This window comes from Typopeltis vanoorti, chromosome 13 (genome assembly GCF_054136105.1).
Source record: "Typopeltis vanoorti isolate ZY-2024b chromosome 13, IOZ_Tvanoo_1.0, whole genome shotgun sequence".
Classification (NCBI taxonomy): domain Eukaryota; kingdom Metazoa; phylum Arthropoda; class Arachnida; order Uropygi; family Thelyphonidae; genus Typopeltis; species Typopeltis vanoorti.
In genome coordinates, this window is record NC_143561.1 from 78,406,922 (window position 1) to 78,429,318 (window position 22,397).

General features: G+C 36.6%; 1 protein-coding gene across 6 annotated transcripts in view; it reads right to left on the reverse strand.

The window, feature by feature from the left end:
• Positions 1 to 22,397, reverse strand: part of mRpL9 (mitochondrial ribosomal protein L9) — a 172,915-nt gene that overhangs the window by 80,105 nt on the left and 70,413 nt on the right. For all 6 annotated transcript variants that reach the window (XM_090403245.1, XM_090403244.1, XM_090403246.1 and 3 more), the window contains exon 3: positions 14,165 to 14,324. In XM_090403245.1, coding sequence (XP_090259371.1) covers positions 14,165 to 14,324 — 160 coding nt within the window. The remainder of the gene's footprint in view (positions 1 to 14,164; positions 14,325 to 22,397) is intronic.

Below are 22,397 nucleotides of genomic sequence, written 5' to 3' on the forward strand. Positions count from 1 at the left end.
ATTACTAACTTCCTACCTACAATTTTCCTCCAAATCAGTCTGTTACTTGTCAAGACTCCAACATTATCAGATCTTATATTTCTATCATCTAAGGCACTTTGTACCATATCAGTCCACCCATATCTTCATCTTCCTCTGCGTCTTTTTCCTGCCAACCTGGCAGAAAACACTTGTTTTGCTAATCTTTCCTCTCCCATTCTGTTTAGGTGACCATACCACCTGAGATTAGCTCTGCTAACGCATTCCTGGATGCAGACAATGTCAAGTTCTTTCCTAATATCCTCATTTTTAATATGATATTGCCATTGATGCCATCTGTTCACGCCTCTAATCTTTCTCAAGACTCTCATATCTGCGGTCTCTAGTCTTTGGTCAAGTGTTTTACTTCTGACCCAGCTGTCAGATCCATAAATTAAAACTGGTTTGAACACAGTCTTGTATACAGCTAATTTAGTGTTCCGACTAATTTCTTTCTTATTCCATATGAATTTATTCAATTGACTTCCCGCGATACCAGCTTTGCTGATTCTGTTGTCTATTTCTATATTTAATTTACCATCTTCAGTAAAAATCATGCCTAAGTAGCTGAAATGTTTTACTTGTTCCACAGGTTCTCCATTCACAACACAGTTGACATTTTCAATGATTCTGCCTATTTTCATTGTCTTTGTCTTTTTATTGCTGACCTTCATACCATATCTATTACAATAGCTATTCAATTTAGTCAGAGAATCTTCCAGACTTGTAGCGGATTTATTTAGAAGTATAACATCATCCGCATAAAGCAAATAGCTGACATTAACATCTCCAATTTTGATATCATGTTTAATACCACTTTCCTTCATAATGTGATCCATATAGATAATGAATAACAGAGGGGATAATGTACATCCTTGTCTCACACCAGATTTAACATTAAACCATCTTCCTGTACGTCCTTCAATTCTAACGGCTAACTTACAACTCAAATAAAGACTAAGTATTGCTTGATATAATGCCCCATTGACACCATATAACTGCAGCGTATTGAATAGCTTCTCTCTTGGCACCTTACCATATGCCTTTTCTAAATCGACAAAACTTAAATACAGATCTTTGTTATATTCCCATGCTTTTTCGACTATTTGTCGTAAAGTGAAGATCTGATCCTGACAGCCTCTGTTTGGCCTGAATCCAGCTTGTTCTTCACCAAGATTTTCTTCCACAATTCTTCTCAACCGTTTCTCAAGTATACTTGCATAGATCTTGCCAGGAACACTCAGTCGGGAAATACCTTTGTAATTCTCACATTCGGTTTTATTTCCCTTTTTATATATGGGTACTATGAGAGCTCTACTCCAATCATCGGGAATTCGTCCCTCTGTCCAGGCTTTCTGAACTATGCAGTGCAGCCACTGTAAGACTCTTATACCACCATACTTCAGCATTTCTGGTCGAATATCATCTACTCCTGCTGCCTTTCCACATTTCAAGCCTTTGATGGCTTTTTCTACTTCAAGTATGGATATGTATTCCTGACTGCATGCCTGGTCAGTGTTTTTTTACCAGTGTGCTGTCATCACTGCTTGCTTCATTTAGCAGTTTTTCAAAGTAATTACTCCATACTTCAAGGATATCTTTTATTCCAGTTTTCATGTCACCTTTATCATCTCTAACTAATTTTACAGCACTCTTTCCTCCATTCCTAAGCTTCTTCAACAACCTCCAGAATATTTTGCCACCTTCTTGATATTTATTTTCTATATTCTTGCCAAAGTCCTCCCATGACTTGTTTAGCTAGTTTTACACAGTGTTTAGCATTCTTGCATTTGTCTCTATATTCTCTAAGAGCACAAGCTGACTTATTTGACAGGAACTTTTGATATGCTTTCTTCTTTTCCTTCACTGCCTCTTTAACTTCCTGTGTCCTCCAGGGAATTCTGATTTTTCTATCCTTGCAGACAACTTCACCACATGCCTCTCTGGCAGAATCGATCAGTGTTTTCTTGAAGGCTTGCCACTGAATCTCCAAGGTTTGGTTCCTGTTCTCAAACTCTTTCATTTTTTCTTCAATAATCTTTGTGTATTTTAGTCTACAGTTCACATCTGAGAGCTGCTCCACTTTTATTCTCTTTAAAACTTTCTTACATGTTATTCTTTTCAATATGAAATTCAATTTTATCCTGCTCAAGACTAAATAGTGATCACTTCCAATTTCAAATCCTCTGTACACTCTGGTGTCCTGCACCAGGGAGAAAACATCACTATCAACAATAACATAGTCAATGAGATTTTTCTTATTTCTTGCCTCTTCTCTCCATGTGAATTTGTGCACATTTTTATGTTGGAACATGGTGTTAGTAATAACCAGTCCATGTCCTGAGCAGAAATCCAACAGATATTTGCCATTATTATTAGCTTTGCCCTTTTCTCCAAATTTTCCCAAGATATTTTTGTATGTCTCACAATCATTTCCTACTCTGCTATTTAGATCCCCAACAAGGATCAACTTTTCATTTTTCATTGTGTCAGTTGCTTTTTCTAAAGCCTCAAAAAATTCCTCCATTTCTACCTTAGTAGAACCTTCTGTGGGACCATAGGCACAAATAAGTCTCATTGTCCAGTTCCCCATTCTCATATTTGCCCACATTACTCTACTTGAGACCGACTGCCATTCAAGAAGACTAGCCTCGTATTTTGTGTTGAATACTACGGCTACTCCTTCTTTTCCTTGATTGTCATTTCCTGAATATAACATTTTATATTTATTGCTCAGAAAGATCTCGCCAGTTTTGGTCTTTTTTGTTTCAGGCACCCCTATTATGTCGATCTGGTACTTATCTAATTCCTCAGCTTGCTCCATTTCTTTGCCATTCAGGCTTCTTACGTTGATAGTACTGATCTTTAACTCTGGTGATGTTGGGTTGGGGTTTGTTTTTAGATTTGTTCCAGTAGCTGACTTTTCGCTGTTCAACCTAGTTCCCTGGCGAAAACAATGGGGCCCTTGTTTAACCGGGCGACGCCCCAGCCGGCATGAAATTTTGTCATGTTGTACCATCATTTTTTTTTTATTTTGGTTTAACCAATAAGAATACAATTTGGTCGGCTAAATCCCAAATTGCCAGCCCATGCTCGTTCATTCAGTATCTAAGTAGATATCCAACAGGGTGCACCACGAGAAGGTGAGGATTGGACATTAGGTCAGAAGCCCTGGTCGGTTCTCCGCATTCCTTTAAAGGCTATGTGGAGGTCTCCTCTCAGTTATACAGCTTTGACCCTTAAGCAACCCCATGAATGTTGATAACAACATTCATGATGATATTCTGTTTTGTAGAACTTTGCCATCCCGAACAACTGTAGAAGAAATATTTCACACTCTCAATAATATACACAAAGGGATCCAGTGGGAAAAATATATAGGCTTCTGTTCGGATGGAGCTCGCGTCCTTACAGGCAGGGATAGTGGCGTTGTTTCTGTGATCAAGGAAGTAGCTCTGGATATATGAATTGGGTACATTGTTTCATACATAGGGAAGCATTAGCCTCCAAAGGAATGCCACCAGTGACAGTGAACCAGAATTTAAAACTGTGCTAAACTGTTTTAAATTCTGGCTGTAAAGCTAGTTAATTTTATTAAAGCTCGAACGTTAAATAACAGGTTATGTTCAATACTCTGCGATGAAATGGGCAGTGAACACATACAACTTTTGCTTCATTCTGAAATTCACTGGCTTTCTAGGGGCAAAGTACTAACAAGGTTATTTCAATTAAGGCACGAAGTTTTATTATTTGTAAATGAACATAATTCTGATTTTGCATCACTCCTTGTTGATGAAGCATGGTTATCAATACTATCCTATCTTTCAAACATTTTTTCGAAATTAAATGAACTAAATCTCTCCCTTCAGGGAAATTCTTTAACTGTTCTTGATGCCTACGACAAAATAAAGGCATTCAAGAAAAAACTGGTTTTATGGGTTAATTATGTAAAAGACAGACAATTTGCACCTTTTCCAACATTGGAATTCTTTTTAGTGGAAAATGATATTTTTGTTGATTCTGAATTTCTGGAAAGGGTTTGTGACCACCTCAAAATTCTGAAACAGAATTTTGAAACATATTTTCCAAATAACTTTTATAAGAAATTTCTGTGGGTTCGTGATCCATTTCAGGCTTGCAGTCACGAGAACGATCTTTTATTATCGAAAAAAGAACAGTTAATTGAGCTTTCAAGTGACAGTGGACTTAAAATGCAATTCCGTGATCTTGGTTTGGCTCGATTTTGGATCTCGCCTTCAGTGACAAGTGAATTTCCCGAATTTTCCGAACCATGCAGTTTTCTACAACCTATCTTTGTGAGAAAGGATTTTCATCGCTTCTTCAAATAAAAACAAAATACAGAAATAGTCTTTGTGTGTGTGTGTGTGTGTGTGTGTGTGTGTGTGTGTGTGTGTGTGTGTGTGTGTGTGTGTGTGTGTGTGTGTGTCGATCTTCGACTGAAGTTGACCAATATTGAGCAAGATATCCAGCAACTCTGCAAGGGCCAAGGAGCTCAACCATCTCATTAAAAGTAAGTAGTAACATAATTATATCATATTATTTACTTGGATAATAAAAATTAAAACTTTATTCAATGATGATACACTTTTAATCATTTACTTCCAATTTAATTATATTTCCATATATATTCAAAACATGCTTTTAGATTTGTTATGTTATAAATGGCACAGTTTTTCCGAAATGTTGGTAATTCCTACATAGGTTTTTAAAAAAATTAAAAAAAGTCAAAATGACGTATTGGGAAATAAATTAAAAACAGTATGTTTATTTTTGAAGTAAAAGTTTAATTTCAACATTCTAAAATGTCATTTTTCTTGCTTTTCTGTTCGCAAAATCGCCGGTGACATTATCAAAGTCTATTTCATCACTCAGTTGCTGTTTTATAGACAGTATGGCAGATTTCTTAAATGCCAAAAAAATGCCGCCTGGGGTGGATTGCTCCCCCCCCCCAGCTACAGGCTCTGTAACTTAGTGGTCCGTAGAATTGTTTTCAGCATTTTACTGGTCCTTGGGTTTAGAAAGGTTGAGAAACGCTGTTGTATTATATTGGTGCTAGATTATGCTAGAGATCTTGGAGTTTTAGTAGAGAGGAAGGTGAAATTAAAGGGTCATATAGCAAATATTGCAAATACAACTCAGAGGATAACTGCAACACTGAAATGAACCTTGACATGTAAATGAAGTTATTTTGCCTCTTTACAAGGCCTTGATAAGACCTCACTTGGACTGTTACAAAGGTCTGATCTTCTGGCTTCTGTGGTGATTCTGATACAGTGGAGAGAGAGAGAGAGAGAGTACAATGGAAGGTGGTGTTAAAAATGACATCATAATCATGGAATACTGATTAAGACAGGCTGAGAATTTACAGACTGCAGACACTAGCAACAGGAGAAAAAGGGATGATATGACTGAGACTTACAAATTTCTGAAAGGTTATACAGGATTTCAGTAGATGGAATTTTTCATTTTTATGGAGGGTGAGAAACGAATGACAAGGCATCCTTGGAGGTTGAGAATGAATGCTGTCAAGAAGGGAGTGAGGGCTAGAGTTTTCTCTCAGAGTGGTGCATGATTGGAATGGATTGCCATTGGATGTGATGTGTGTAAGTAGTGTGAATGGATTCAAGAACAGGTATGATAGCTTCCCTCAATGAGTCCCTAATTCCCTAGAAGTATCTCTTAATAATAATAATAACAACAACAATAATAATAATATTAGTGCACTGGATTGGAGACTGGTATCTGACAGATAGCAGAAAACTGTATAACAAGGGAACAATATCCAGGAAGAGAAAAATCACCAGGTGCACCTCAAGGATCTGTTTAAGGGCACTGCTGTTTAACTTACATGTTTATGATACTAAAGAAGATTTGAATGGGGATATTTAGTCGTTTGCAGATGATGCAAAGTTGGGAAGAACCATGAAGGAGAACTATAAAGATCAGATGTGGCTTTACAGGAGGACTTGAATAGACTAAGTAAATGAACATGTGAGTGGTAGTTGCCAGTTTAATGTCACAATGTGTAGAGTTTTAAAATTTGGTAATAAAGATGGGATGTGGAGTATAAATTAATAAAAATGAGGATATATTGGGAGAGGTGGAGGAAATAATCAATCTGGGGATGACGATGGATTGAGACCTAAGATTTAGAGGTATACACTGCCAAAATTGTGACAGCTACACAATGAATTCTGGCAATGATGAAGAGGACCTTGAGTATGGAATAAAATGAAAAATATCAGAGAGAAGTGTGAAAATGTTTGAAGAAAAAAAAAAAAAAAAAAGGACCAAATAAGTTAAAGCTTGATGGTGGAAGGAAGTAAAGAGGCATTTAGGAAATTGATGCAAAAGAGAATAAATAAATTATGGATATTATTTCTGGGAAAACTCCCATGTTACTCCTCTTAACAACTATTATATTTATCCGTAGGTAAAGAAGCCAATGACATTTAAACAGGGGCACTCCTAAACAGAAGCAGGCAAAATAGTCGTAAATATAACAATATAAATAAAGTTATAACATTGGTCAATTGGTAGAGCCTCTGCTACTAATGGCTAGCAAAAAGTTAAGAAAGTTTGAGCACGGTTAGTAGTTGGAAGGGGCTCAATTGTTCGATGCTGTTGGCACACTCTCCCTTGAGTCTTTGGACTCCCTGGAGGTATCATATAATAATAATAATAAAAGTAACAAGCTAGAAAATGGGAAGTCAGTTAAGTAAAAAGAACTTTAGATACTCATTTATGATAATCTGAACAAGGAAGAAAAGATAATGCAAGATATCAACTATCTTGCTAGTTGATATCTTGAATAAAGATATCAACTGAATAAAGAAAGTTAGTTGTAAAATATCCAGATAATAATAATATATAAAAATTATAATATCCTAACAGAAGAGAAAGAATTAAGGAAAGATGGAGAGAGTACTTTCAAGTGTGGATGCATCAGGTACAGAAAAATGTAATTTTAGAAAAGTCATTTCTTTCTCTCACTCACACACACACACCTTAGCAAAATCCTCCACAGTCTGTATGTTTTTATTCAATATATGCCAACATACTACACCTTATAGTTTTATATATATATATATATATATGTTTATAATTATTAACTAACTTAAACACCGAGAAAAAATATAAGAGATTTACTAAGGTTTCATTACTAGTTTCATCGGAAATGCCAACTTCGTCAGGTGAATACAGTACCAGGGAGTAAACAAGATTTAAAAAATATATTGTACTTTAGGCAAACACAGAGTTTATGAACAAGTAGATTAACCAAGATTGACCGAGGCAAGATCGGTGTTTTCGAAAGGTAGAGAAATATGTTTTAACATTAAATTTCTTCAGGATTTTCACCAGTTTAGGAGGAAGAGAATTTATATATGGTAAGGAGATGTGGGCTGTGGAGTTTGAGTTATCTTCATTACTATGTTGATTACGTACACTAAGACGATAATAGATACTTCTAAGAGAACAACGTCCATGTAATGCGCCAGATTTGGGATTTCAGTGCCACTGAAGAAATAGCTTTTTCCTCAAAATCTTCCAGAAAAAAGTTGGCTAACACCAGAGACAATGGACTACCCATTGCCAAACCGCTGTTCTGTTTGTAGATCTTGTCTTCAAATAAGAAGTAGCCTGAAACCACACTATGAACAAGGCAAAAATCGTTTTAGATAACTTGTTTTTCAAAAGACTAAGGGCTTCCTGGGTTGGAACGTTGGTGAATAGTGAGATTATGTCGAAGCTGATCATTCTGTCTGCTTCGTTAAGTTGGATGTTCGAGACAAAATCAGCTGAGTTCTTGATATATGAAAAGGATTTTCCTGTGAGATGCTTCAAGGAGGAAGCGAGATATTTCGAGAGATTGTATGTAGGGGAGTCAATGCCTTCAACTATTGGTCTGAGAGGAGTGTGTTCTTTGTGAATCTTCGAAAGGCCATGTAAATGGGGAATAAGTGGATGAAGAGAGCAGAGCGATAGGTGGATATTCCTAGGTAATTTTGAGGCGGATTTGAGAAAATTATTTGTCAGTTATCTAGTTCTCTCTTTACTTTGAAGTTCAGAGTAAGTATTACTCTGAGTACATTTATTTCTGCCTTTGTTAGAATATGTGAAGATTTATTAACAACAATATTGTTAAGAGTGTGTGTGAAGCAATATTAGAGGATAAACAGTCTTGCATATGTTTGAGAGAATCAAATTTAATAATCAGTTTATATTTATTGTTGTTTTGTTTTCTAGCTGCAAAAAGTGCACTAGTAGATTTAGTCTCATTCCAAGATATATTGTCTAACGAAGACTCTAGGCTGTTTTCTAACATACCTTTTTTCGAGAACAAAGAAGCTAAACTATGTTTGGTATCCATAATCCTTTCTGCTAAAAGTTTTAGTTTGGCCTTGCGGTAAATAATGTGCATTCGTTTTGTATGGATGAACTCTTTAAATTGTAAGAACTTAGGAATGACTGAATGGAGCTTACATCTTTTTAAGAACATAAGTCTGTTTATGAAAAGTCCAATATTTTTAAGGGTACTTCTGGTACTCTTTTATGAGATGTGGGATATCCTCGTCAGAAGGAGTATGGTTATTTACAAAGTAAGTGACTCAGTTTAATGACATGTTTATAATTATTAACTGATTTAAACACTGAGAAAAAATATAAGAGATTTAATAAGGTTTCACGACTAGTTTCATCGGAAATGCCGACTTTGCCAAGTGAATACAGTACCAGGGCGTAAACAACATTTTAAAAATATATTGTAATTTAGACAAACACAGTTTATGAACAAGTAAAGCTACATCTTATTTGAAGCCGTTCTACAAACAGAACAGCAGTTTGGCAATGGCTAGTCAACTGTCTCCATGCTAGCAGTTTGGTAATGGGTAGTCCGTTTTCTCCAGTGTCTCCGTTTTTCTGGAAGAATTTGAGGAAAAAGCTATTTCCTCAGCGACACTGAATTTCAAAATCTGGCTGCGTTACATGGACGACATTTTCCTAATTTGGGAGCATGCCCTAAAAACTTACAAACCTTTCTGGATCATTTAATCAATTTTCTTCAAAATATTAACTTCACATCATCATCATCAAATTCCTGACGTACTCTCAAGGGGTGTACAGGATATGATAGTACTACAGGAAAAATTTACATCATTACTAACTTCTTATCAACAATTTTCCTCCAAATCAGTCTGTTACTTGTCAAAACTCCAACATTATCAGATCTTATATTTCTATCGTCTAAGGCACCTTGTACCATATCAACCCACCTATATCTTGGTCTTCCTCTGGGTTGTTTTCCTACCAGCCTGGTAAGAAATTAGCTCTGCTAATGCATTCCTGGATGCTGACAATGTCAAGTTCTTTCCTAATATCCTCGTTTTTAATATGATATTTGATACCATTGATGCCATCTGTTCATGCCTCTAATCTTTCCCAGGACTCTCATATCTGCGGTCTCTAGTCTTTGGGCAAATGTTTTACTTCTGACCCAGCTCTCAGATCCATAAGATAAAATTGGTTTGAACACTGTCTTGTATACAGCTAATTTAGTGTTCTGACTAATTTCTCTCTTATTCGATATGAATTTATTCAGTTGACTTCCTACCATACCAGCTTTGTTGATTCTGTTGTCTATTTCTATATTTAATTTACCATCTTCAGTAAAAATCGTGCCTAAGTAGCTGAAATGTTTTACTTGTTCCACGGGTTCCCCATTCAAAACACAGTTGACATTTTCAACAATTCTACCTATTTTCATTGTCTTTGTCTTTTTACTGCTGACCTTCATACCATATCTATTACAACAGTTATTCAATTTAGTATTTTGCAAGTCAGGAAATCTTGCAAACTTGTAGCGGATCTATTTAGAAGTATAACATCTGCATTAAAGCAAAGAGCTGACATTAACATCTCCAATTTTGATATCATGTTTAATACCACTTTCCTTCATAATGTGATCCATATAGATAATGAATAACAGAGGGGATAATGTACATCCTTGTCTCACACCAGATTCAACATTAAGCCATCTTCCTTCAATTCTAACTGCTGACTTACAAATCAAATAAAGACAAAGTATTGCTTGATATAATACCCCATTGACACCATATAACTGTCGCATATTAAATAGCTTCTCTCTTGGCACCTTGTCATATGCTTTTTCCAGAATGACAAAACTTAAATACAGATCTTTGTTATATTCCCGTGCTTTCTCAACTATTTGTCGTAAAGTGAAGATCTGATCCTGACAGCCTCTATTAGGCCTGAATCCAGCTTGTTCTTCACCAAGCTTTTCTTCCACAATATTTCTCAACCATTTCTCAAGTATACTTGCATAGATCTTACCAGGAACCCTCAGTAGGGAAATACCTCTGTAATTCTTACATTCAGTTTTATTTCCCTTTTTATATATGGATACTATGAGAGCTCTACTCCAATCATCGGGAACTCGTCCCTCTGTCCAGGCTTTCTGAACTATGCAGTGCAGCCACTGTAAGACTTTTATACCACCATACTTGCATTTCTGGTCGAATATCATCTACTCTTGCTGCCTTTCCATATTTCAAGCCTTTGATGGCTTTTTCTACTTCAAGTATAGATATGTATTCCTGACTGTATGCCTGTTGAGTGTTTTTTTTTTTTTTCACCACTGTGCTATCACTGCTTGTTTCGTTTAGCAATATTTAGAAGTAATTACTCCATACTTCAAGGATATCTTTTTCTCCTGTTTTCATATCACCTTTATCATCTCTAACTTCTTTTACAGCATTCTTTCCTCCATTTCTAAGCATCTTCAACAACCTCCAGAATATCTTGCCACCTTCTTGATATTTATTTTCTATGTTCTTGCCAAAGTCCTCCCATGACTTTTGTTTAGCTAGTTTCACACAGTGTTTAGGCTTTCTTACATTTGTCTCTGTATTCTCTAAGAGCCAAAAGCTGACTTATTTGTCAGGAACTTTTGATATACTTTCTTCTTTTCCTTCACTGCGTCTTTAACTTCCTGTGTCCACCATCGAGTTCTGATTTTCCTATCCTTGCAGACAACCTCACCACATTACTCTCTGGCTGAATCAATCAGTGTTTTCTTCAAGGCTTGCCACTGAATCTCCAAGATTTGCTTCACGTTCTCAAACTCTTTCATTTTTTTCCAATAATCTTTGTGTATTTTAGTCTACAGTTCACGTCTGATAGCTGTCCAACTTTTAATCTCTTTAAAACTTTCTTACATGTTATTCTTTTCAATATGAACAATTTTATCCTGCTCAAGACTAAATAGTGATCACTTCCAATTTCAAATCCTCTGTATACTCTAGTGTCCTGCACCAGAGAGAAAACATCACTATCAACAATAATATAGTCAATGAGACTTTTCTCATTCCTTTCCTCTTCTCTCCATGTGAATTTTTGCACATTTTTATGTTGAAACATGGCGTTAGTAATAACCAGTTAGTAACAAAACATCAATAAATCTAAGCTTATTAATAAATTCAATTTTCTCAAATTTGCACAGGAATGATCCTCCTCTACTAATCATTCTCACTGGCTCAAAAAAAGTAGTGGTAAACAAATCATCATATATCCTCAGTGCTACAGAAGAAAATATCCTTTCAAAAGGTCTCAATTTCGTCCTTCCGCCAAAATCAATCCCTAGAGAATTGTTTCTCACTAAAATAGAAAAAGCTGCTTCTCTACTTCCAACTGTAGACACAAATTTACTTCACATGGAAGCCATATTCGTGATCAACAATGAAACCCCCCTAAGACAACATTTCTCCTGGTGAAAGACTAGCCATTAAACAACTGAAGAAGAAGAACAAAGATATTATAATTTTCCCAACTGACAAAGGAAATGCAACCATAATCCTTAATAAAACAGAATACTGCAATAAAATATTGGATTTATTGGAGTCAGATACGTACTCTCAACTAGAGAGAGACCCCACAAGAGAGAGATACATAATCGGACCAACATTCTTCTTAAAATAACCACGGAATTACTAAGAAACATCCGTCTATCTCTATGTTCTCTTCATCCGTTCATTCCCCGATTGTACGGCCTTCCAAAGATACATAAAGAAAATATTCCTTTAAGGCCCCATAGTTGAAAGTATCGACTCTCCTACATATAACTTATCAAAATATCTCACTACCTCCTTAAAGGTCTTTGCAGTGAAATCTTCTTACATCAAAAATTCAGCTAACTTTGTTTCCAAAATAAAAAATCTCAAACTCAAGAATTCAGATATCATGGCAAGTTTTAACGTAGTAGCACTTTTTACTAATGTTCCCACCCAAGATATTCTCACTCTTCTAAGAAAGAAGATTTTAAAAAAGATGTTCTCTTTACTTTCCCATTGTATTAATTCAGGCTTCTTCAAGTTTGAAGACAAGATTTACAAATAAAATAAAGGATTGGCCATGGGTAGTCCACTCTCTCCGATACTAGCAGCTAACATTTTTTTCGAAGATTTCAAAGAAAAAGCCATTTCTTCTGCTACACTGAAACCTAAAATTTGGCTCCGTTATATAGACGACATTTTCCTGATTTGGGAGCATGGCATAAACAACCTTCACATTTTTCTAAATCATTTGAACAACTTTCATCCAGATATCAAGTTTACCGCCGAACTTTAAGTAAATGGTTCTCTGCCTTTTCTAGACATCAAACTTACCAGATTGTCTGATTCTTTAAAAATCTCAATCTTCAGAAAGCCCACACACACAGATGGATACCTGCATGCATCTCTCACCACTATCCAGCATAAAAATTAGGCATCATATCCACTCTCGCTCATCGTGCCAGGTCCGTATTGTCAGACGAAGAAGAGCACAAAAACAAACTGAAACAACTTAAAAGGACCTTCACAAATAACGGTTACTCTTCCAAAAGTATTAATAAACTGCTATACCACCGTCATCAAAACACTGTTGAGGCTTGACCAACCCCAGAGCTTATATCAGTTCTCTTGCCCCTAAACTGGCAAGAATTTTGAAGAAGCTCAATATCAAAACATGTTTCTCCACTCTACCTAAACTCTGGTCAATTCTAAGCCGCCCCAAAGAAAATCATCACCATCTTCAGTTTCCAGGTGTCTACAGATGCGACAATGGGAAACCATATTACGGCCAAACTGAAAAGTCTATCTACGTCTCAAAGAACACCAGAGAGATATCTCATACAATAGAAACAGAGCCCTCTCCAGCCACCTCTTGTTCTCGGTTAACTCCAATGATGAATGCCGCCAACATCAAATAGATTGGAATTCAACATCCAACATTCATAAATGTTACGATGATTAGAACGTCATATCCTGGAATCAAAAGAAATAATCCTCGACTCTTCCTACATGGACAGCAATCTCAGTTATAGTCTACCAGACTCACAGAGCCTCTGCTATTCGGTACTGGTGAACATGTGAAGTTATACGCTCACATGTACTTAACAATAGAACTATAGCTCGGACTCCAATTCAAACTTAACTACAGTTTTTAATGCTCTGTTGTTGTTGTAATGGTGCAATGTTTTTTATGGTCTTTTATTTGCTTTTTATGTTATCACACCTGACAAAGTCGGCATTCCGATGAAATTAGTAGTGTGATTATATTAAATTTACTTATTTCTCTATTATCTCGGAATTCAGTCATTAAATAATATTTAACATATATATACATATATATATATGAATTTCACTCTCCCGAGATTACAGTCCTATTGTGCATTTGCATTAAGAACCATGGGTGGGACAAGGGCTAGATAATCTGGAAACCTTGCTCTAGAGACAACAAAATACTTTTCAAACCACTTCAAGCTGTTAAGTAAGATGGGATCTCACACAATGACTGATAAAAATCATCTAACACCTAAAGATATTCACAAATATCCAATCCACAGCATAACTGAATGCAGTCAGTTCGATGAAGCAGAGATGCCATCTACTTGATCAGCTAATAAACGACATTTTTGGATTGTCTAAGCTTTCTCTCTTCACCCTTGTCATTACTTTGAAAATCTCAGAAGTTTAATGCATTTCGTTTAATGATTAATAAATTTAAACTTATTTTAAAGGATTACAAACTTGTAAAAAAATATAAATTATTTTTAAAAATTGGTAAATACCTTCAATATATGTTGTAAGAATCAAGTTCATAGGCTGAACTTTTTGTAAATCAGTATCCATTACTAAATCATATACACAATCCCTCTTCTTCAATTTCTGATATTTGTCACCTATTTTATGAGCTCGTACTGGGTATTTCCTCTTGAAAATCATAGTAGTCTAGAGAAAAAAAAATTTCATATTAAAAGAATGATTCAATAGTCATTAAAATTGTTTTTCATTGCATATGAAGAAAAAAAACTTCTTATTTCAAACTTCAAATACTTGAAGTTTGAAATAAGAAGACCTTCCTGGATATTATTAAGAGACCTTCATGGAGTCAAGAGACTCATTGCAGGAGGTCCCACTCTCATATGCACAGCTCATCATACCTTGACTTAATTCTAGTAGTCAGACTTCGAAAGGAATTCGAAAAAATACGTAGTCGGCACGTGAAAAAATACGAAAACCTGACAAAGACTTCTACTTCTGTACCCCAGCCACCACTTAACACAGTAGTCAACCTCTCGTCGGCAGTTTTAAAGCCTGAAGCACTCACCGCACTTTCACGTGGCCACAATTTCGCCCTAGCTCCTAAAAGGATACCTGCTGAAGAAATCATGATCCAAATAGAGCGTGGAATTCGCAACCTGCCTAACCACATCGCCAACAACGTGAGACTGGATGTAGTCGGTGTTCTCACTAAAGCCAAACCTCCAAAATCCAACTTATCCAAAAACGAATATACAGCCCTACAAGAATTAAAAAACAACAAAAAAATAGTAATCACCAAAGCTGATAAGGGAAGCGCCACTGTGGTACTCAATCAAAAAGACTACAAAGGTAAGCTAAATTCTTTAATACGAGACCGTACTACTTACCTCCCCATTGAATATAATCCGACCAACTCTCAGATTAGAACTATCCACAGACTCCTTAAGAAAGTCACTTCTTGGCCTGTGGAAGTCACCAACAAACTTAAACCTTATAACTCTAGACCCCCCCGATTATATGGACTCCCAAAAATACATAAACAAAATGTACCATTACGTCCCATAGTGGATGGCATTGATTCCCCCACATATAAATTAGCCAAACATTTAGCCAAAACGCTCACACACTACACTGGCAACACACCATCACACATAAAAAATTTGGCCCACTTTAAAGCCAGTATAGAAAACCTCACACTCCAACACACTGACATAATGGTCAGTTTTGACGTCTCCTCCCTATTCACTAATGTCCCACTCAAAGAAACCTTTGAGCTCATCCAAGCCAAGTTTCCTCCCGATATCTCAGCCCTATTTCAGTTCACAATGAACTCAGGCTATTTCGTTTGGCAAGGAAAGTTCTACAAACAGATAGAGGGGGACAGCCATGGGTTCACCACTTTCCCCACCCTTGGCCAATTTCTTTATGGAGACATTTGAAGAGAAAGCCTTAAACTCCGCCCCACAAAAACCCACTATTTGGCTTCGTTATGTGGATGATGTGTTTACTATTTGGCCACATGGCTCAGATGCACTCCACTCCTTCCTAACACACTTAAACAACCAACATCCCAGAGTCCAGTTCACCTTAGAAAAAGAGGAAAACAACACCCTCCCCTTCCTAGACACTTTAATCACCCGCCAGCTTGATGGATCTTTGGTTTTCTCTGTTTACAGAAAACCCACCCACACTGGCAGATACATTCACCAGCAATCCCACCCCCCCCTCACAACAATATGGGGTGATAAAAACACTATATAACAGGGCAAAATTAATCTGCTCAGATGACAAGGCCCTGACTATGGAACTAAACCACATCCTCAACACTTTCTTAGCCAATGGCTACAACCCCAAAAAAATCCAAAAAATACTAAAACCTGTAAACCACAACCCCCCTCCCCCCCCTCCACAATAAAGACTACACCAAGTCTATCACTATCCCCTACATCCAGGGCACCTCTGAAAAAATAACTAATATCCTCAAAAAATATAACCTTACTTCCTGTTACAGACCATATAAAAAGTTGGCATCCCCTATCCGCTCTACCAAAGACCAACCACTTCCCCTAGACCTACCTGGTGTATACCAGGTCCCTTGCAGCTGCAAATTATCTTACTTTGGCCAAACAGGCAGAACAACAAATATCAGGATTTCAGAACACCAAGACTACATCCGGTTTCACCAGTACAGCCGTTCTGGGCTGGCAGACCATGCCTTAGATACCCACCATAAAATTCGTTGGAAGAAGACAAAAATAATCCATCGCAGCAAGTTTAAATACGAAAGACTATTCAAAGAATCTTCAGCAGCTCTAAAAAACGTTCCTATCCTCAACAAATTTGGGTGCATGAAACTGCCCCAAATTTGGGAGACTTTCATTTTGAGAACTTCAGCCCAACTGCCAAGACTACCAAATTAGCCCGCAAGAGGGCACCATTAGGACTTTAGGAACAAAATTAGTTCTTATTTTCTTCCTCATTTGCTTTGTTAGTTCCTTAGTGCACATACCATATCTTTATGTTCCCGAAGATGGCAATGTGACATTGCCGAAATATAGAAGTGATTCATTAAAGTTATCTTTAATTAATTTACTTTATATGCGTTGTCAATTCCGTAAATTAATTACCAGTTACCTTGACTTAAATGTATTCACTGTCCCTGCATTCACCACACTCATAGGTGGTGAGTGGTGAATGACTGGAATCACTAAGATTCCAATCACTCACTACTCTCCATGCAAAAAATCTACTCCTCAATCCCCTTTGCTCGATCACACCCTCCTTATACAGCTTCTAAGGATGACCTTTTGCTCTTTCCCCATCTCTACACATTCTATGAAAAATCTGATCCTCATTGATCTGGTAATAACTCCTTGCCAACTTATGTCTTGAACATGTCCTCTTTGTCCTTCTATCCACTAGACTACTGTTTGCATTCCCTCAATCTGTCCTCATATTTCACATTCCAAACTTAATCAATTGTCTCTAAACCCTCTCCAACACCTCATCATTCTTTTGAAAATCAGGCGACCAAATCTGTGCACAGTAATCAATATGCAGCCTGATCAAAGCCTTGTACGATGGAATCAAAATATCCTTAGTTCTACACGTCATTCCCATAAACCACTGTGTTGTCCTCAAAATTTTTAGCGAAATGTCCATGAAATAGAGTTCTTGTTCCTGTAAGTTAGCTACTATGGAAAGACAGGAAAATCAGCTACCATCTGAATGGGAGAACATAAAAACAATACATCTCCAATCATGACTATTGTTAATCAGTCGTTGCAGACCATGCTTTGGATATGGCTCACAGAATCAATTGGAAAAAGACCATTATGCTCCATCACAGTAAATTTAGAAGAGAAAGATTGTTTTAGAATCTGCTGCTGCTCTTAAAAATCAACATAATTTGAATAATATAATAGATTTAGTTTAATCCTTTATCCCAGTGAGAGCAAACAAAGTTTGCGCCTGAAAATATCTTCAGGACTAAATATAGTGTTGTACTATCTTATCCAGTAAGTAGTGCAACACCAAGGCAACTCGTGGCAAAGGTGGAGCAAGCTACCAGGCACTTCTAACCCAGTATCTCCCATAATGAAAAACACATTTCCTATGTGGATATGTATACTGTTATGCATTAAAGGGATTGGCCATCTACCCAGACTAGTTTCGACCTTTATTGAGGTCTCTTCAGTGGGAGCCAGGCCCAGAGCTGGAGATACCAGGCAGAAGCAGTAGCAAGTCATCTGTGCCTATGGGAGTTGCCAAAAGGTTTATCACCTTTTTTAAAAATTACTCTGGATTTAGAGAAAGATGTTGAAAATTTATTTATCACTAGGTTAGACTATAATAGATTTAGTTTAATCCTTTATCCCAGTGAGAGCAAACAAAGTTTGCGCCTGAAAATATCTTCAGGACTAAATATAGTGTTGTACTATCTTATCCAGTAAGTAGTGCAACACCAAGGCAACTCGTGGCAAAGGTGGAGCAAGCTACCAGGCACTTCTAACCCAGTATCTCCCATAATGCAAAACACATTTCCTATGTGGATATGTATACTGTTATGCATTAAAGGGATTGGCCATCTACCCAGACTAGTTTCGACCTTTATTGAGGTCTCTTCAGTGGGAGCCAGGCCCAGAGCTGGAGATACCAGGCAGAAGCAGTAGCAAGTCATCTGTGCCTATGGGAGTTGCCAAAAGGTTTATCACCTTTTTTAAAAATTACTCTGGATTTAGAGAAAGATGTTGAAAATTTATTTATCACTAGGTTAGACTATAATAGATTTAGTTTAATCCTTTATCCCAGTGAGAGCAAACAAAGTTTGCGCCTGAAAATATCTTCAGGACTAAATATAGTGTTGTACTATCTTATCCAGTAAGTAGTGCAACACCAAGGCAACTCGTGGCAAAGGTGGAGCAAGCTACCAGGCACTTCTAACCCAGTATCTCCCATAATGCAAAACACATTTCCTATGTGGATATGTATACTGTTATGCATTAAAGGGATTGGCCATCTACCCAGACTAGTTTCGACCTTTATTGAGGTCTCTTCAGTGGGAGCCAGGCCCAGAGCTGGAGATACCAGGCAGAAGCAGTAGCAAGTCATCTGTGCCTATGGGAGTTGCCAAAAGGTTTATCACCTTTTTTAAAAATTACTCTGGATTTAGAGAAAGATGTTGAAAATTTATTTATCACTAGGTTAGACTATAATAGATTTAGTTTAATCCTTTATCCCAGTGAGAGCAAACAAAGTTTGCGCCTGAAAATATCTTCAGGACTAAATATTTGCTCTCACTGGGATAAAGGATTAAACTAAATCTATTATAGTCTAACCTAGTGATAAATAAATTTTCAACATAATTTGAATAAATATGGCTGCATAAAACTTCCCAAAATATGGGAAACATTAGTACTTTGAGATCCAAGTTTACATCCTAGGCTGTCGACAAGTGTCCACGTTTCAGTTAGTTTTGCACTGTGTGTGTGTGTTACAAGTCTTATTTTGTACTCCCTGACAATGTCTCTGTAAACGAGATGAAATACTGGAAGCATTAAATACTATTTTTTAATTTTCCTAGTGCTGTTTCACTCCATTAACAACCTTACCGGCCATTATGGATCAAATACGCATCCTCATATGCTTCGTATCCATCATATATTTCAATGTAATGTCAATGGTATTACAATTTTAATATGCACTTTGCATCCATGGTAACTTGGACATATATATACGTCCTGGCCGGTAGTGTGGTTAAACTTTTATCATGACCACTCTCAAATCATTCCATATTTCTTTCAAATCTTTCGTCCCAGTCTTTCTTCCATTCCCATGCAAATCCATAATTCTCCTCAGTTCAGTCCTCATATGTTTCATCTCTTGCCTCATCTTTATCAGCTCTGCATTCATCTCTTTAATCACTTTCTTAGTACCATTTATGCAAATTGCATTTTCACTATCTTGCACGTCCGCTGTCTTTATTCATCAACATCATCGACAACCATGGGTCCAATGCCCGTAGGTGTCTGCTGCCATCTTGATATGATTCTTCCATTGCATTCTATTTTTTATTTGACGATGTCATCACCCCATTCTCTGTTTGGTCTTCCTCTTTTGTTCTTTCCTTCAATCATTCCAAACAGCAATGTTTTTAATTTTCTCTCATCTCTCATTCTACATATATGGCCAAATAGACATAGTTTCCTTTTGATTATTTTCTGGATCAGGTTATCTTTTGGTTGTATTCATCTGTAGATTTCCTCATTGTTCACTTTCTGTATCCAGCTTATTCTCAAGATCTTTCTATAGCACTTCCTCTCAAATGCCAATATCCTCTTTTCAGATTCTCTCAGGAGCACTCAGGCCTCGCACCCATAGAGCATGCTGCTGAAGATACAGGTTTCTACAATGCGCAGTTTAGTTTGCATCTTTATAGCTCAGCTCTTCCATATTTTGTCCATGGCTTTTAAAATAGTTGTTGTTCTGGCTATTCTAATTTTTATCTCTTTTCTGGGATCCAAGTCATGCATCATGTGGCATCCAAGATATGTGAAGTGTTCCACATTTTTCAGTTGAAATCTGTCTATCGTAACTCTTTCAGTAACTCCTGTTGTCCGAATATCATTGTTTTGGTTTTTTCAAAGTTGACATTTAGTCCATATCTTTTTCCTTCTGTGTATAGTGTTTGCAATGTCTGGACCAGCTTTGCTTTGTCTTCTTCAATCAGGACAATGTCATCTGCAAAGCAGAGGTAGTTTATTCTCATGCCATTTATTGAAATACCTCCACCTTCTTCTTTAATCTAATCTAGTGTTCTTCCCAGATGTGTGATGAAGATGACTGGTGATATTGGGTCCCCTTGTCTTGTGCCTTGACTAGTGGCAAACCAATCTCAAGTCTCACCTGCTATTCTGATTTTCGCTTGTGCTTGGCTGTTTATATCTTTCAGCAGGTGGATCAATTTATTGTCCACACCTTAGGATTCCAAGACAGCCCATGTTATATTTTGGTCAATATTATCAAATGCTTTTTGGAAGTCCACAAAACAGCAATATATCTTTTTTGTTCTTTCTTCGAGCTTTCTCTGATATTAGTCTTAGTGCGAGTATTTGTTGTACTCTACTTCGATCTTGTCAAAATCCGGCTTGCTCATCCAGAAGATGTGCCTCCATATGCCCCTTCAGGCGTTCTGTTAGTATTTTCATCAGCACTTTGCTAAGATGACTCATTATGCAATAGTTCTGTAACTGGTGCATTCTAATGCACTGCCTTTCTTATGAAGAACAACCAAGACCGATTTTTTTCCACTCTTCGGGGGCATACCCTGATCTCCATATTTCATTACACAGCTTATGTATTTCTTTTACAACTGATTCTCCCCCATATTTTAACATCTCGCCTATTATGTTGTCATTTCCAGGACTCTTGTTGTTCTTGAGATATTTTATAGCCTTATTCACCTATTCTTCCAAGATGTCATTTTCAAAGATCTCTGCTGGTGGAGAGATTGCTTTTAGTTCTTTGATTACTTCTAAGAACTAAAAGCAATCTCTCATTTAGTTGATTTTTATATAGTTCGCTGCAATATCTTGTCCATCTGTATATGATTTCTGTCTTGTCCATCAATACGTTACCATTTTCATCTTTGACTGTTACTGATCTTGTTTGCCACTTCCTATTAATATTTCTTATAAGTTTATAGACCTCTCTAGTTTTGTGTTCTCCATAGTACTGTTCAATGTCTTTGCACTGGTCTTCCAATCATTTGGCTTTATCAGATCTTGCTGCTTTCCGTACTTCATTGCATTTTTGACGGTATAACTCATCTGCTGCCTCTGATTTCTTTTAAGTTTCAGTTCTCTTTTCTCTTGTACCAATTTTAGGGTTTTTTCCTGAGTTATCCATTTCTTGTTGAATTGGATTCAGTTCTCTCTTCTCTTTCAGGAATTACTTCCTCTACTGCTTTTTTTAGCACTGTAGTCAGTCGTTCTGCTCTTGTATTTATATTTTGTTTTTCACTTGGGGTCTTAAGCTAAGTTTCCAATATGTTCTGATATGCTGTTTTTAGCCTGTCTTCATTTAGTTTTGAGATGTCTCTAGCTTTTTGGAACATTTCTTTGTACTTCTGTTTCAGTTTCAGTCTTATATTCGCACTCACTAAGCTGTGGTTCGAATCAACATCAGCTCCTTGGAATGATCTGCACTGTTGAACTGAGGTTCTCCATTTCTAGTCTATTAATATCAGGTCGATCATATTCCTGACTTTATTATTATTATTTAATTCTTTTATTACTGTTTTATTATTATTATTGGCCCTCCACTTGGAGATTTAAAACAATCTATTATGGCAAAGCAGGAACTCCAATTTACTCAAATTAATATTCATACCTTTACAGTATGTGGTTGGTTGGCTAGTTGATTGTAGATATTTTGAATTTGCAACTAAAGCTATAAGACCAGTGTATAATGCCTAAAAATTGGGTACATTCTACTGATATATATAAATATATAAATATGAGGAAACTTCATTTCCTCATATTTATATATTTTTTAAATACACATTTCCAAGAAAGCAAAACAGTACCAATATGCTAAACAGTATTAAATTAGATAGCTCATTATACATACATATTTAATTAATCTGATGGCTATAACAGCAAATTTTTCTCCAAATTACAAAGATTTTTCACTTCTATAATTCCATTGCCAAAAAAACATTCCACATTTTTAACTCCAACAGAGCCTCTGTAGCTCAGT